General features: G+C 35.5%; 1 protein-coding gene across 1 annotated transcript; it reads left to right on the plus strand.

Moving 5' to 3' along the window:
* The first annotated feature begins 7,868 nt into the window (after positions 1–7,868).
* On the plus strand, positions 7,869–15,195 carry LOC132104624 (E3 ubiquitin-protein ligase RNF5-like). The gene is made up of 6 exons (XM_059510184.1): positions 7,869–8,150; positions 11,172–11,190; positions 11,837–11,949; positions 14,561–14,615; positions 14,712–14,823; positions 14,949–15,195. Exons 1-6 carry the CDS (start codon positions 7,951–7,953, stop codon positions 15,056–15,058), a joined length of 609 nt encoding a protein of 202 aa, XP_059366167.1. The 5' UTR covers positions 7,869–7,950; the 3' UTR covers positions 15,059–15,195.
* The last annotated feature ends 1,035 nt before the right edge of the window (positions 15,196–16,230 follow it).

Raw genomic sequence — 16,230 nt, forward strand, 5'->3', positions numbered from 1 at the left:
CCTCCTTTAGTGGACTTTGCTATCCTAGGAACTACCAAAAGTCCAGAGATTTGTGACCTTAGGGAGCGTGATGGATTGTAAAATAGGTATAAGGCTAGTTAGGTACGCAGGAGCTAAACCATTTAGGGCCTTATAGTTAAGTAATGATAATTTTTTAACTGATACTTAATAGGTAGCCAGTGCAGAGACTGTAAAATTGAGGCAATATGATCATATTTTCTTGACCTGGTAAGGACTCTAGCTGCTGCATTTTGGACTACCTGTAGCTTGTTTATTGAAGATGCAGGACAACCACCTAGAAGTGCATTACAATAGTCCAGTCTAGAGGTCATAAATGCATGAACTAGCGTTTCTGCATCAGAAACAGGTACCATTTTTCACAGATTGGCAATGTTTCTAAGATGGAAGAATGCTGTTTTTGTAACATGGGAAATATGGTTTTCGAAAGACAAGTTGCTGTCTAATATAACACCCAGATTTTTGACTGTAGAGGAAGTAACAGTACATCCGTCTAGTTGCAAATTGTAATCTACTAGATTCTGCATACTGTTTTTTTGGTCCAATAATTAATATCTCTGTCTTATCCTAATTTAAAAGGATAGAATTATTGGTCATCCAATCTTTTAAATTTTTAACACATTCTGTTAGCTTAGATAATTTAGAAGTTTCATCTGGTCTTGTTGAGAGTATTATCATCAGCATAACAGTGGAAACTAATCCCATATTTTACCAAGGGGCAACATGTATATTGAAAATAGATGGGGACCTAGGACGGATCCTTGTGGCACTCCATATTTTACTGGTTATAAATGAGATGACCCCCCATTTAAATAAACAAAATTGTAGCGATCAGGCAGGTAGGATCTAAACCATCTAAGAGCCAGCCTTTGAATACCTGTATAGTTTTGTAATCTATCTAGGAGTATGTCATGATCTATGGTGTCGAACGCAGAACTAAGATCAAGTAAAACTAGCAATGAGATGCAGCCTTGATCTGACGCAAGAAGCAGGTCATTTGTAATTTTAACAAGTGCAGTTTCTGTGCTATGGTGGGGCCTGAAACCTGAAACCTGAAATTCATACAGATCATTTTTTTGCAGGAAAGAACTCAATTGAGCAGACACAACTTTTTCTAAAATTTTAGACATAAATGGAAGATTTGAAATAGGCCTTTATTTTGCAAGTTCACTAGGATCTAGTTTTGGTTTCTTAATAAGAGACTTAAAAACCGCCAGCTTGAATGGTTTTGGGACGTGACCTAAAGATAACGACGAGTTAATAATATTGAGAAGTGGTTCTTTTGCTACAGGTAACAACTCTTTCAGTAATTTAGTGGGTACAGGATCTAATAAACATGTTGTTGGTTTAGATACAGTGATAAGATTATTTAGCTCTTCCTGTCCTATATTTGTAAAGCACTGCAGTTTATCTTTTGGGTGCGCTGGATGAAACTGAAGTGTTAGACGCTGTAGAATCTACATTCGCTATTGTATTTCTAATGTTATCTATTTTATCAGTGAAGAAATTCATAAAGTCATTACTATTAAACGTTGATGGAATAATTGAATCGGGTGGCATCTGGTTTTTTGTTAATTTATCCACTGTGCTAAATAAAAAACCTTGGATTGTTTTGGTTATTTTTTATGACTTTGTGGATATGCTCTTCCCCGGGCAATTTTACTAAAGATTATTGTTAGTCTAACTCTTTCAAAATGTAACAGTTTGTTTTATTTTTCAAATTAACTTTAGTTTTTGGTTAAATTAGGTACATGAATGAGTGACATTATGATTTATAGCACTATTTAAGATTATCTAATGTAATAAATTATTATTTTCTATACTTTTACCCGGAGTGCTGACATGTTTTTATTTTAGAAAAATGCTAATCATTCAAAAGCAACAACAATGTCATTAAAGCCAAACATTGAAATGTATTAATACATTTATTAATACTTCAATGAACAACTTTTTAAAAAGCTCATCAGGTGTTTGTCTATGAGTAGAGGAGCCCAAAGTGAGGAGGAAAGCCCACTAGAATAGCCAGAACGCACAAGTTCTGAATAAAAATTAATATAAAAATTATTTTATAATAAAAATAACCTGCATTTAAAACCGTTTGATTTGATGTCACTGCACAGCCTCACTGTAAATGACTAAATGTATTAGCATGATTTATTACGTATGTTGCACAAGCTGTTTATGAGTCAAGATGTTTCATTAAATCTTTACAAAGATCATTCTGATTATAAACTGACATGAGATGTTTGTCACTGTTAATATTTATCATTTATGGTTGTTTGTGGGAGTAAATTTGAATCAACAAATTCATTGATCTCATTTACATTTATTCAGATGCTTTTATCCAAAGTGACTCTTTCAAAAGTTTCCAAAATTAAAGTACAAATCATGATAAATTAAGTGCATGAATTATGATTTGTAGTACCATAAAAAATAATTTGTTGTCTTTCATGATTTTTCTTTTAGGTAATCTCACATTTAATCAACCACAAAGTGAGTTTTATATGTACACTTATACATACATTTTCGCTGTTTAATTGATTTAGCTGGACAAAGCAAGGCATCAGTAATCAGCTGAGTAAATCCAAATGTTCAGTTCACACACAGCAGCGGTTCTGAGCTGCTTCTGTTTCAGGAATCAACAGCAAACTCAGACTAAATCATACTAATGTAACAAAAATTTATTTAAATGAAAATATTGAAAATTGTTAATTTATTTACTGTGCTCTGAAAACTCTGTAATGTATTTGACATCTACATTAAATTGATAATTCATTCTCTTCTGGACTTTCATCCACTGCTGACATGTTTTCTTCTTCTGCTTCTTTTAGGTCTATATCTCGGCTGCCTCCCCAGTAAGTTTAGCACATTCACTAATACATGCACTGTCTTTAATTGTAACTGTGTGTAATTGCAAATAGTTTTATGATGGACATGAAGTTGCTGCCCAACACAATGAAAATTATTTATTGTATAAATGTAACTAAAGAGTCCATAAAAAAACTCATCAGATGTGTATTTATTTTTTGGATGTTTGGTTTTATATACCTGTTGAATTTAGATGTTTTCTTACTCTTGACAGTTAGTAATTCACCACTTGAAACACACTGTGGTCATTTCCTGACATTAATACTAACATAAGTTAGAGATTGTCTCGATCTCTACACGGATCATCCTGATGATGAACTGATGTGAGATCAGACTGACTCTGTGTTAATATTTATTATTTCAGGTAGGCCTTTTGTTACAACACAAACAGAACTGGAATTTTTGGAAGGAATAAGTGAGTCTGAATTGCTTAGAAGTCCAATAATAATTGAAATTAAAAGCCTCTGCATTCACTGTACAACTTCACTATGTCCATGATGAAATGCATTAAAATGTTCAATAACCATCTGCACTAATCAACCACTTTATTTCTTCTGAACTCTCAATCTTCAGGACCAGAAACAGATGCAGATTTGGCTGCTGTTTTCAATGATTCTTCACATGATGAAAACTCCATAGATGACAGTCTGGAGGAGGTTCAGAGTAGGTCCTGAACAGACACTAATACACACACTAACAGTGTTTCTTCAGAAATGGACGTTGCTTCAAACACTTGTTCAGATGTTTTTCAGCTCTGTTTCATTAATGGTTCTTCTGTGTGTCTTTCAGCTGAGGAGCTTCAGGAAACTCAAAGTCTTTGTGATGCTAAAGAGACTCCAGCAGGAGCTCCTACAGCAGCTCGAGGTCAGAACTTCTGAATTCATTCATCTGTATCCATCTTCACTCACTCAGAGTCTTAAACGTGTGCTGTGATGATTTTTCTAGGTGCAATGGGTTCTAAAAACATCTCTATGCCTAATTTTGGTGAGTTCAGATACAGTTTCCTGAGTTTTAAAAAATAAAGTCATGCAGACAGTGTGAATGTAACATTTGTTGTTGCTTTTTTCAGCCATGGAGAGAGAAGACCCCGATCAGAACACTGTTACCCAGAATACACTGCTGTTACCACTGCCAAGTAACATTAATAGTTTCTCCTCAAATGACAACAACTTCATTGTTTCTTGAAACTTTATTTTCAAAGTATTTGTGTTGATTTTAAAGACATTATAATGCTGTTATTCTGTGTTTCAGGACGCTGCAGATCCAAGAACATTTCAATGCCAAACCTCAGTAATGTTTCCGTTTATTATAAATCATACTTTTCTTTTTCATTTACACAGTGTTTTGCTACTTGATTTTGGTCTTTTTTAGGAAAAGAAACTAATCAGTTTTAGATGGCTGTTAATTAAAATTAAATCCTTTTTTTTTTTCAGCTCTACAACGAAAGGACTCCAGCTAGAAGATCAAGCGATCAGTTACAAGTCTTGCAGGATTTTATGAAGAATCAGATCTAGAGCTTTACTTTCATCATCAGTGGCAAAAGAATGTGAAAACCTGAAAATCACATTCATACATGACTAATAATAGGGTGGTTTTTCACAACATCCAAAAAGCATTAGGTCAGACACTGAATCAATCTTCTGGACATTTGGACATGAAGCACAATCCGGCATCTTGTATCACAGTAAATTCACATTGCATTTATTCACATTATTTACATTTATTATATTTTACTTGCACGGAAAGCCCGGTGAAAACCAGATACCTTTGAAGTGTTTTGAAATGCATTGTTTGTTTTAAAGATGTATTACTGAAGTACTGATGTTACAACACAAAAAATATTGACATTTTTTATTTTATGCATTAATTTATTGTTTCAAATAGTTTTAAAATTATACAAATCTTCATTGCATTTTGAATAAGTTTAAACCGACTTTTGATAAAGTGACATCCCTTTTGGAAACTCAAGAAAATTAAATTTCAACCTGTGAAATTATGAGAAAATGACAAAACTAAAGAACAGAAATTCATTTTATCAGCAAATCCAGTAATTCAGATTGAAAATGTTTGTGTGTGTGTGTGTGTGTGTGTGTGTGTGTGTGTGTGTGTGTGTGTGTGTGTGTGTGTGTGTGTGTGTGTGTGTGTGTGTGTGTGTGTGTGTTGTTTCTTGGTCATCTGTTATTTGAGATCTTTAATCAAAGGCATGTCTTGATTCTGAATAGAGTTGTGATTGTAACCAGCAGAGGGCAGCATGAATCTGTGTGAGAGTCCAGAACCTTTACAAAACCCCTGAAACACATTTAGTCCGTGTCTGTAGTCTGTAGGTCATCTACACGACTGTGTGAACCATTGCTGTATGTATGCAGTGTTCGAATTGAGTCAAAGCTCTTGGGGGGTCCCCCAACCCCCCCCCCCCCCCCCCAAAAAAAAAACAACAACTAATAATATACATATTTGTATTTATTTATTTCATATAATAATATAATTTACTTTACTTTACTTGTGAATCTAATTTACTTTGTGTGTTTCATAACATGTTTTTGCAGCTGAGCATTTACTATGTAAAATTAAATAAAAATCTATGAAATAACAAGATGGCTCTTCTCTTCTTTCCCTTGTCCATATCTGAGAAAATAATGTAAGATGTAAGTTGTAATATTATATTTGTTGTCGTTACTGTGAATATATTTAAGAAAGCACTCCATGTTATTCATGCTACTTATTAAGGTTATTAATGGTGATATACTTTGAACAGTGCACATGTAGGCATTTTATTTCATTAAAAAAACTAATTTATCTTGAATGTAGTTACATAACCCTTTCATATTTTCAAGCAGAAGTTGTCATAGTTGGGTAAACTTCTATAGTGGTGAATGAGAGTATATGTTTAAATATATGTTTTGTCACAATAGTGTTTCTACAAGAGGGAAAAATAGAAATAATTTGATACGATTACGATGCTGATGACCATTAATCAATTTTGATCTCTTGATTCACTATCAATTCACATGAATAGGCCTACTGTACTTACTTTTCTTGGGTTAAACTCAGTATTTTCTTGCATTAATTAATATTCACTTGTGTGTGCTTATACGAGTATCTTTTTAAAATGTATAATCTAGTGTTTGATCATGTCTAAATATTTATTTAAATGCAAAACCTAAAAATAAGTAAGCAGTTATGACCTGCAATACTCTTTTGAGCAACTAGAGTATGTATATTTATTAGAGTGGGTAAACAATGGCATTGCAAATGGAAATTATTATTTTTCTGGCCACAAAATGACTTTAATTTGCCTCTTTGCATTGAATTTAAAATCCTTTTCTCCACTTAACCTTAAATACTACACTAATTGTATTAGGCTATACATAATAATGGAAAATAGGATACAATTCATAACAAAAACGGTTGATCTGCATGTTTGTCTTCGGCGTAATAATCAATGCATGTGTGTCTCACGCACAATTCGTGAGAGTTAGCAACCCTGCTTTATCATCGTTGACACAAAAAAAGCCTTCACCTGATGAACATTTTCATCAGTAATAATGTCCTTAATTAAATTAACACTGTTTTTGAGCAGTTAAGGTTACTAGATTTAAAATGATTTGTTTAATTCAGAATGGGTGCAATGCTAGCTCCAAACAAGATTCTATTTTTCTCAGAATTACGTTAGATGGCTAATTACAACTAACAAGCCGATAGTGAGCTAGCATCATAAGATAAAAAAAAACAACTATTGACAGACCAAGATTATAAGTGACTCTCTGATTCTAAGATAAACACTTATTCAGTAGCAATAAATTAGGTGTACCAAACAATCATAAAACAAAGAAATATTATCTTACCGTTATCGTGAGGTAAAATAATGACGAAGGATCACTCTGTCAGCCAATCACACAGCGACGTCGCGCCCGCATTCTGTAAATTCCTTCAGAAAACAGCGTGTGGCGCACTTGAGCGTATTTTCAGATGCACATCTAATTTGAAGTAGCTTTTTATGGGAGCGGCACTTTTTACAGTCTATGGAGCGGCAGCGCAATACTTTGGTAAAAAATAGATAGATAGGGCTATGTCAAATATTGTTTCTATTTTAGTTTTAATGAAAAACCAGGGGACCCCCCAAGGTCATTTTTTTGGGCCTTATGGGGGGTCCCTTGATGCTTATGGGGGGTCCCGGACCCCCCCAGCCCCCCCTCAATTCGAACACTGTATGTATGTGCCTCACTTTACGCACAGCTGTGTCATACTGGAAAAAAAGATTGAAGCACACTAGATAAAAACATCTGCTAAATGTAAATGTTTGATAATTCATAATACATTCCATACTCTCCTGTCAGCCAAGTGTACAGAGGAGAATGAACATTTTGAGGGTGTACTAGAATGCATTATTTTACTCATAATTTACATTATAACAACACCGCTCAAATAGTTCCAGTATCAAATGAAGGCCCGCCTCCTGAAATACGAAATGTGCTGTGATTGGTTAGCTGTGTTGGGATTGGCAGAAATGTCACTCCCCTTACCATAGCCGCCTGCCAGCTTCAGTTTAAATATTGAGTTAAAATCAAAGCAATTTGAGTGTGATTTAAACCGGGATGATTGTAAACACTCTAAGTTCGTCTGCCTTGGGAAAGCTTACATGTCTTTGACATAGTGATAACACTCGTTGCCTTCTCTAGTGCAGCTCAACCGGGTATCGTCCCATTGGTCGGTATTTGTGATATCACAAATCCAGGAAAAAATTTGTTTTAGTCCAAATGAGTCATTCGTTGTAGTTTTTGAAAAGTGATTTCTGCTAAAAAAAAATATCTCCTTTTGAATTGGACTTTGAGCTTTGTAACTTTGCAGATCTTAACAGCAACATTCCAGACTAAGTAACGTTGAAAAAAAGTGAAAAAGCATAATAGTACCCCTTTAAATCACGAATTCAGTCAACAACGTTCGCTCAAGACCCGCCCACTCGACTCAAAAGCGGAAGTGCGCTTTCGGAGTGGGAGGGACTGGCGTCACGTCCGCGCGAGAGCGATACGCAGGAAAGGCTACGCGCAGTGCGAGCGTGAGAGGATGGAGGCCGCAGAGCAGCAGCGGAGCTCGAGTGACGGCGCGCCCGCCAGAGGAGCGGGAGTCCCGGGCAGTGGGGGCGGAGCAGGTCCGGGAGGAAGCGCGGAAGGCGAGCGGGACAGAGATCGAGCTACTTTTGAGTGCAACATCTGCCTGGACACCGCCCGGGACGCGGTCATCAGCCTCTGTGGACATCTGTTCTGGTACAACCTATCAATAATCCTGTATCATAACAGTATGAGTGAGTGCAGACTGAGCGTTAAAACCATAAGACACACACAGCAGGACAGTGAGAAAACGACTGACCCTTTACCACACTAACCGAGGCTGGTTTCGCCTGTTAATAGTTATTTACTCGCGTCAAACTGCAGCAACACAAGCGCAACATCTCAGACAAAAACAGTGACTGATTGACAGCTTGACAGGGAAGAATGGGTCTCATTTTACAACCTTTATTCCACCATGATAACATAATAATACCATAGTTACTGTTTCGAGAGTCAAAATTAGACTCTTACGTCCAAGTAACGTTACTAAAAAATTATGTTCTTGCTTGTGTGACCATGGTATTACTGTGCTGCTGTGGTTATACAACGGTGCTTTTTGCAAATAAATTTATTTACTTCATTTACAGGTACTATAGTAAAACTGGTAAACGTGGACTCGTGGATTAGGGGTCAGAATGAGCATCAATTTACTGTAATTTTATAGTAGTAACATGTTGTGTTACCCTGCACTATCACAGTATTTGTTTCTACGGTTATAGTGTGGTATTTCCTGAAAATGCTGGTTAATATAAAAGTGATTTTTATGTTTTATTGTGCTGTTTATTTAACCTTTAGTCAAAATAATTTAAAATATTTACATGTTGTTGTTTCTATACTGTATATGATACATTCGACTTTTATCACTCATATATTATAACATGGTGAGAATATGCAAGAAAAAATCAGTTCAGTTTTATTCAGAGGCTCTGATTTGCTCTACTTTGGGCACAAAAAGTGAAGACATCCTTATAGCTTGTAATGTAAATCAGTGAGATCTTTATAGCAGATACTTACAGTACATAAAATTATGTAAATATCACTCGTCAGTCACTCTATATCTCTACCAGTATTTCTTTTAAGATGCGATTTAAATGCTTCGTTGTATAACCAAAGCATATAATGCAATGCAAAACAATGAGAGCTCGAGAGATGAACAAATAAACATTCCTCAAAAGCCTGATACTCACATTTGAACATGATTTTTCTAAAAATGATGTCTGGATAATCAGGTAAACTGATGTTGCTTTAGTCTAGTATGTGTTCTTCTTGAAATATCACTAACGATATATGTTATTCTTCTGTTTTCTTCATAAAAATCAGTAAAGTTTTCAAAGCGAAAACTAAGACACGTGAATGTCAGCCTTATGTGGATGTTTGTAAATTGATTCTAAAAGCCTTTTACTTTAAGTCAGAGGCAGAAGGCATGTAGTATATCGTCTGCAACAGGTTTGTCAGGAATGTTTTGATCATGTTGATCATTTAAAGGCTTTAGAAATGCACATATCAAATATGATACAGTAACAGTTAACTAAACTTGAAGGAAAATAAACTGATGTTTGTGTTGTGAAGTTTATCTGCTGTCTTGCAGGTTTACGCCTGAAATAATTACTACAAGGACAGACAGAAATCAGGCCGATCTGGTCAGATGAATGTGAAACTCACTGTATGTGCGTCTGAGCGATGTCTTGTTTGGGTTGTGATCTGCAGAGCTCTTACAGCATGTGTGACTGGAGTCGAGTGTGTGTTTCGTGCCATTAGTGTGTGATTATAGGGTTATAGAGAGATACGACTGCTGGAGGATCGAGGCTGTAGTGGAGCAGTAAGAACAGAAGCACACGTAATGCTGACCCTCTGTGTTTGTGATCGCAGCCTTCATTCATGTCAAACTTTTGGAGTGTGTTTGTGATTGTGTGCATGACAAACGTCTGATAGTTATTCAGTATTTGGGCAACAATCCCGTCATGATCTGCCTGGACAACTGCTTTCTGTCTTGGCTTATAAAATATTAGGTTAGAATGAGTTATGTGTTCTACGCTTTTATAGATCGCACTGTACACTTAGCATGAAAGTTCATGAGTTATTGAGTGAATCTCACTAAAACATGGCATATTTCACCTCGGAAACAACAACATAATATGTAAATAATAATCAATAGTAATATGTATTAGTACATTGATATGTAACCCTGGACCACAAAACCAGTCATAAGGGGTCAATTTTTTTTTTCATATGATGTATAAATTGAGATTTATACATCATATGAAATCTGAATAAATAAGCATTCCATTGATGTCTGGGTTGCTATGATAGGAATATATTGGCCGAGATACAACTATTTGAAAATCTGAAGTCCGAGGGTGCAAAAAAATCAAAATATGGAGAAAATTGCCTCCAAATGAATTCTTAGCAATGCATACTACTCATCAAAAATTAAGTTTTAATATATTTACGGTATGGAATTGACAAAGTATCTTCATGGATCTTCACTTAATATCCTAATGATTTTTGTCATAAAAGATCTATTTTATCCACATATACCCCAGAGACTTAAGACTGGTTTTGTGCTCCACGGTCACATTAATTTTAGTTTAAAAACATATAATGCAATGCTACACAATGACAATTGAGAGATGAAAAAATAAACGTTCCTCATAATTCTGATGATCATATTGTAGACTCACATTCTTATCATGATTTTCAAAAAAAATGTATTCTGTTTTATTACTGTAATAATATATCAAAATATTTTCGTTACAGTAATAAGAATTGGGTGGGTGTTTAATTAATGTACTAAATAAAAAATATCACAGAGCCTAAAATCTTAATATTTCTAAAAATAGGCATATTTTTCTTAATGCAACTTCTTTAGTGGTGAAATAGTTGTATTACGAATATATTTATATTATGTTGTCCTCAGGATTCACGACATTCCCCATATTTTATGTTCACACCTTTATGTATCATTTGATTTTCATGTCTGAGAAATATGCAGACAGATGTGATTTATGCTGATGGAATGGATTGGATGCATTTCTTTAGACAGGTTTAGACTCATGAAAGAGTTTTCTTGCTTTCCATAAATTCTGTTGGCTTTAAATAAATAATAAAGAAAGTAATTAACCTCATATTTCTCTCTCTCTCTCTGTGTTTTTCCTGGATCGCCTGCTCCTCGTGCAGTTGGCCGTGTCTTCATCAGGTCAGTTTCTCGGTGTCTAATATCATGACTGGCATTATGAATTATTTTATATCTGTTCATAATCATTTCATTTTACATGTAAAAAGCATGTCATTCCATTATTATGAGATTGTAATGTACAGTAGAAAGCTGGAGAACACTTAAATTATTTTAGAATCTGTGAAAGCAAGAAGAGATGAAGAAATATGTATTCAACAAACATACATTAAAATAATAAAAAGTAAAGACATTAATAATATTTCAAGGATTTCTGTTTCAAATAAACATGTGTTTTAACCCTTTAATTCATCAAAGATTCCTGAAAAATTTAATGTATGACCATTTCCTCAAAAATATGAAGCAGCACGACTGTTTTCAGCATTGATAATAATAAATGTTTCTCGAGCATTAAATCGTATTTGAATGATTTCTGAAGATCATATGAAGCTGAAGACTGGAGTAATGATGCTGAAAATACAGCTGCGCATCACAGAAATAGATTACTTTTTAATATATATATACAGTATATTCACATAGAAAACAGTTTCAGAAATTGTACTATTATTTCACAATATTCCAGTTTTTACTGTATTTTTGATTAAATAAATGCATCCTCAGTGAGCATGAGAGCCTTTTCTCATATTTGATGTTGTCCCGTGTGTTCCAGTGGCTGGAGACGCGTCCCAGCAGACAGCAGTGTCCCGTGTGTAAAGCAGGAATCAGTCGAGATAAAGTCATCCCTCTGTACGGCCGGGGCAGCACCAGTCAGGAAGACCCCAGGTACTGCTCAATGTACAGTATTACACATTAGGATAACATATTGAGAGTGAGGAGTCACGTGCCGATTTGGGTTGATTTGGGAGGGGTCTGAGCCGGTGGGCCTTGATGGTTGGACACTATCGGTTGCCAGGGGCAACGCCTTCAGAACTTCACAGAGGCGCGACTAGACATTCTAGAGCTCTTTAATTTGTGCGCATTTATTATGTCGGTGGAACAGAGACGGATCTATGAATATGAGAAAGAAATGAAGAAAGTAAAGCAATGCAGAAAGATAAGGCGAAAGAAAGGGGACCTTACAGGAACAAGCTCACACCAAGCGCAAAACAGCGGTATTTTGAGAAGCTCTCAGTCTCAGGCATCCAAAATATCGGCCCATACAAGCTTGAACATCTCGTTACAATCTAGTCTTTACGAAATAGTCGCAGTTATTGAAGTTACTTTGTCATTTTGGTCAAGAAGTGTGCTAAATGCAATGTGTAATTACAACACGCTAAATCGCATGTGAATAAACTTACTTTGGCCAGTACAACGCAGTTTTCACCACCTGGAGGCTTGTAGATGGACCCAGCCACAGCAGAAAGCCTCGTAACTTTCCAAAGACTTGTGGCTTTTAAACTCCTGCATTGTGTAGTAACTTACACCAAAACCAAGATAATTCACAATGACCATATGTGTGCATGGAGGTAAATGGTCCAGGTCTCTGTGCCATTCCGCTGCAGGGAGCTCGTATGGGTCGATATTTTGGATGCCTGAGAGCTTCTCCAAATACCGCTGTTTTGCGCTTGGTGTGACCTAGAAAAACTGTATTCCATTGTTCCTATGTTTTCCATATGTATCGTGTGAGGTACTGGAGTAGTTTTTAACGCAGCAGTAACTTCCAGACATGGTAAAACAGTCCAGAATTGTGAGAACCTCCTCTACTACCGAGTTAAAGGTGCACTAAGCGATGCCGGGAGTCGTAACTTCTTTGACGTTCAAATTGTTGTCAAACAAAACGCAGGCTAGCTAGACCCTCCCTCCTCCTCATCCGTGCACTAACCCCCCAAACCCCACCCCCAAATCTTTCTAGTCGGTTATTGGCTGGAGCAGTTTGTTATGTTTTGTGGTGCGGGTGAGCCCAGTTTGTTTTTCTTGTTGTTTGTGGAGCCTGTGGTGTCTAGAGAGACCCCGTTTTTTTACAGTGTGTTCAGGGGAAAAGCAGCTAGCGGATAGTGAGGAGATGTTTGCTGGATGTGACAAAAATTTTTGGCCTAAATAACATGTGACATCACTTAGAGCACCTTTAACAACACACGTAAACAATCCTGTTTCGCCGCCAGTGTCCTGCCAACATGGCGGAGACTGTGATATCGAGAGGAGGGGCTCTGTGCTATGTCGTCAACTCCTCACTCTCAATAGATTTAGTTAGTTACTTATTTACTAGCTAGCAAGCATGTTCAATTCAAATTTGTGAAAAATGATTTGGGGCCAATCAAATAACAAGGCAAGTAATAGATTTGTATAATTTGTCACTCTGTAAACAGGAGGTCAGGTCAAGTGCATTGCATTGTGGGTCACTCACAGGGTGTGTCATTATTTTCCTGGTAGAGTAGGTCGTCCATGTATTCCATGGAAACAGAAATTTTGCATACTGCAAAAATGACATCATTTTGAACCTGATCTGGAGTTTGAGTGTGGTTTGGGTAACATGTTCATGCTGGAGGCACAGAGAAATGACTGATATTAGTTACTAAACAACCATCAACGCCAAATATGTGCGAGTTAAACTGTGGCACATGAGATGAGGGCTGCACCATATTTGGGATTTTTATCAAATTTTGACATTTTAAAAAGCACCAAAACTGCACCAGGGTTATTATAGCTAACTAAAACTACTAAAAACTGTTTGTAATATTTGAAATAAAGCTGCTATAAAATAAAGTATTAGTATTAAATATAAAAACAAATCTGTAAATAAACAAAAATATTTAAAAGGTAAGCTAAATTTAAAATATTAAAATATTAAAATAGAATGTGATTTATAATACTGCTTAAAAACTAAAATAGTAAATAAATAATATCATAAAATAACACTGGGCTGCACAATTTGGCCAAAATGTAGAGATTATATATCAATATACATGAAATACATAATACATTTGTTGTTGTTGTTCTTATAATTTTTCAATATAAAATATAGGTAAAAAAAATGTAACAATGAATATAACTTGTAACATTTTACTGTAAAATAAAACAATAGTAATTATTCAATAAAATATAAAAGATATTAAATCAAAAATAAATAAATATAAATATATTGTGATGTTTCACCAAATCAAAATAGTAAGAAAAATATATTGTTAATAATAGTAGTAGTAATAATAATAATTATTATTATTTTATGTTACATTATTTTACATTTGTATTTCACACTTTACATTGTAAAATTCTAATACTAATATTTATAATTATAATTTTTCATTTTCAAATGTTCAAAACTATCAAAGCTTTATTTTAACAGGAAGCTGCAAGGAACATTAAAGACTTAAAATTGTATATTCAGCCTGATGATATTCATTTCATTATTATGAGAAATGTCTAATGTGTGTGTGTGTGTGTGTGTGTGTTACAGATTGAAAACACCACCACGACCTCAGGGTCAAAGGACCGAACCAGAGAGCAGAGGAGTGAGTGTGTGTTCTTCTGAATAACACATCGTCTGCTGCGGTGTTATGCTGTGATTATGAGTGTGTGTGTGTGTGTGTGTGTGTGTGTCTCTGCAGCCGTTTCAGGGGTTTGGTGACGCAGGGTTTCACATGTCTTTTGGAGTCGGGGCTTTTCCGTTTGGTTTTTTCACCACAGTCTTTAACACCAACGACAACTTTCACAGACGAGGTCAGTGCCGCTGTCTATCTTTGAGATGCTCACTATTAATATTTCACTATTCAGATGCTCCAGCGTTAAGATCATGCCAGGTCTTATGAATGTTTATTTTGAAAGCCGTGACTTGATCTCATCAGATCCTCATTACGGAGGCGATCATCAAGCCGACGGTAACGGCAACAACTGGCAGGACTCGCTCTTCCTCTTCCTGGCCGTCATCTTCTTCTTCTGGCTGCTGAGCGTGTGATGCCTTCTCGCTTCAGCCCGTCTGCGATGGAAGCGACAGAAACACATGCTTTCAGAAGATCAGCTGTCTGTGTCTCACTCACACACACATCCACACACACGCACATCAGTGTTGAGAGACAGTATTAACAAACACTACAGGAGTTGACAAATGCAATCAGAAATTACATTGTGCATAAAGAAAATTATGATTAAACACATTTAATTCCCAAATTCTCATCACTTTAATGTCTTAAGTAGTTAATTGTCATGAAAAGAATGTCACAGTGTATTTTATTAGTTATATAAAATAGCTATAGAAATAAGAAATGCAAACCAGAAATGGGTTTTTTTTTTTACTTCATTCTGAAAATATTTCCTGAAATTATTGCCTAAATTCTTATTTCTGTAAGTTGAGGTGTTCTAGTCTCTTTTATTACTCTAATAATATTTAAATCTTTTTTGCTGTTATAGTAAAATTAATTGGGTGGGGGCAAATGTTTTATTAATTAAGTAAATATCACAATGGATAAAATCTTAGTTAAAAAGTATTTCCTTTCTTGTGATTTTTGGGATGAAATATTACCCAGATACTTTTGCCACAGGTTTTGTGAGATTCACCGTATTTATATTCCCAACTTTCTGTAGCATTTCATTGTCATGCCAAAGAATTTGTGTAATGAAATGATATCCATCATGTATCACTGTTGCGCTAAGGGCTTTTCGACTTTGAATCCCGGCTTGTGGACCGATCCCGATCCCAGCCACCTCTTTCTCTCTCACTTCACTTTCTGTTTGCTCTACACTGTCCTATGAAAAGGTGTGATGTATGTAGGATTTATTTCATTACCCGTGAAAGAGGTTGGGGACGTCTCACTGTGTTTGGACTGAAGGACATTTCACTTATTGAGATCCTTAAATCTGACCGATGAACAAAAACTAGTCACTATCATACTTCTGTTATAAAAGGGTGAATCTCATGAGGCCTTTATGACCTGGACATTTCTTAATTTCATCCCAAAACCAAAAAAAAAAAAGTATATTGTGCAAAAAGACAAAAAACAAAAGGACATTTTTTGATTTTTAAGCCCAATTTCAACTAAGCACATTGATGCAAAAATTATCACATATATACAGGTATATGCAAAACCCATTGCTAAGATTTTAAAACCTCATAATTATAAGGCATATGTA

Source organism: Carassius carassius, chromosome 25 (assembly GCF_963082965.1).
Source record: "Carassius carassius chromosome 25, fCarCar2.1, whole genome shotgun sequence".
Lineage (NCBI taxonomy): Eukaryota > Metazoa > Chordata > Actinopteri > Cypriniformes > Cyprinidae > Carassius > Carassius carassius.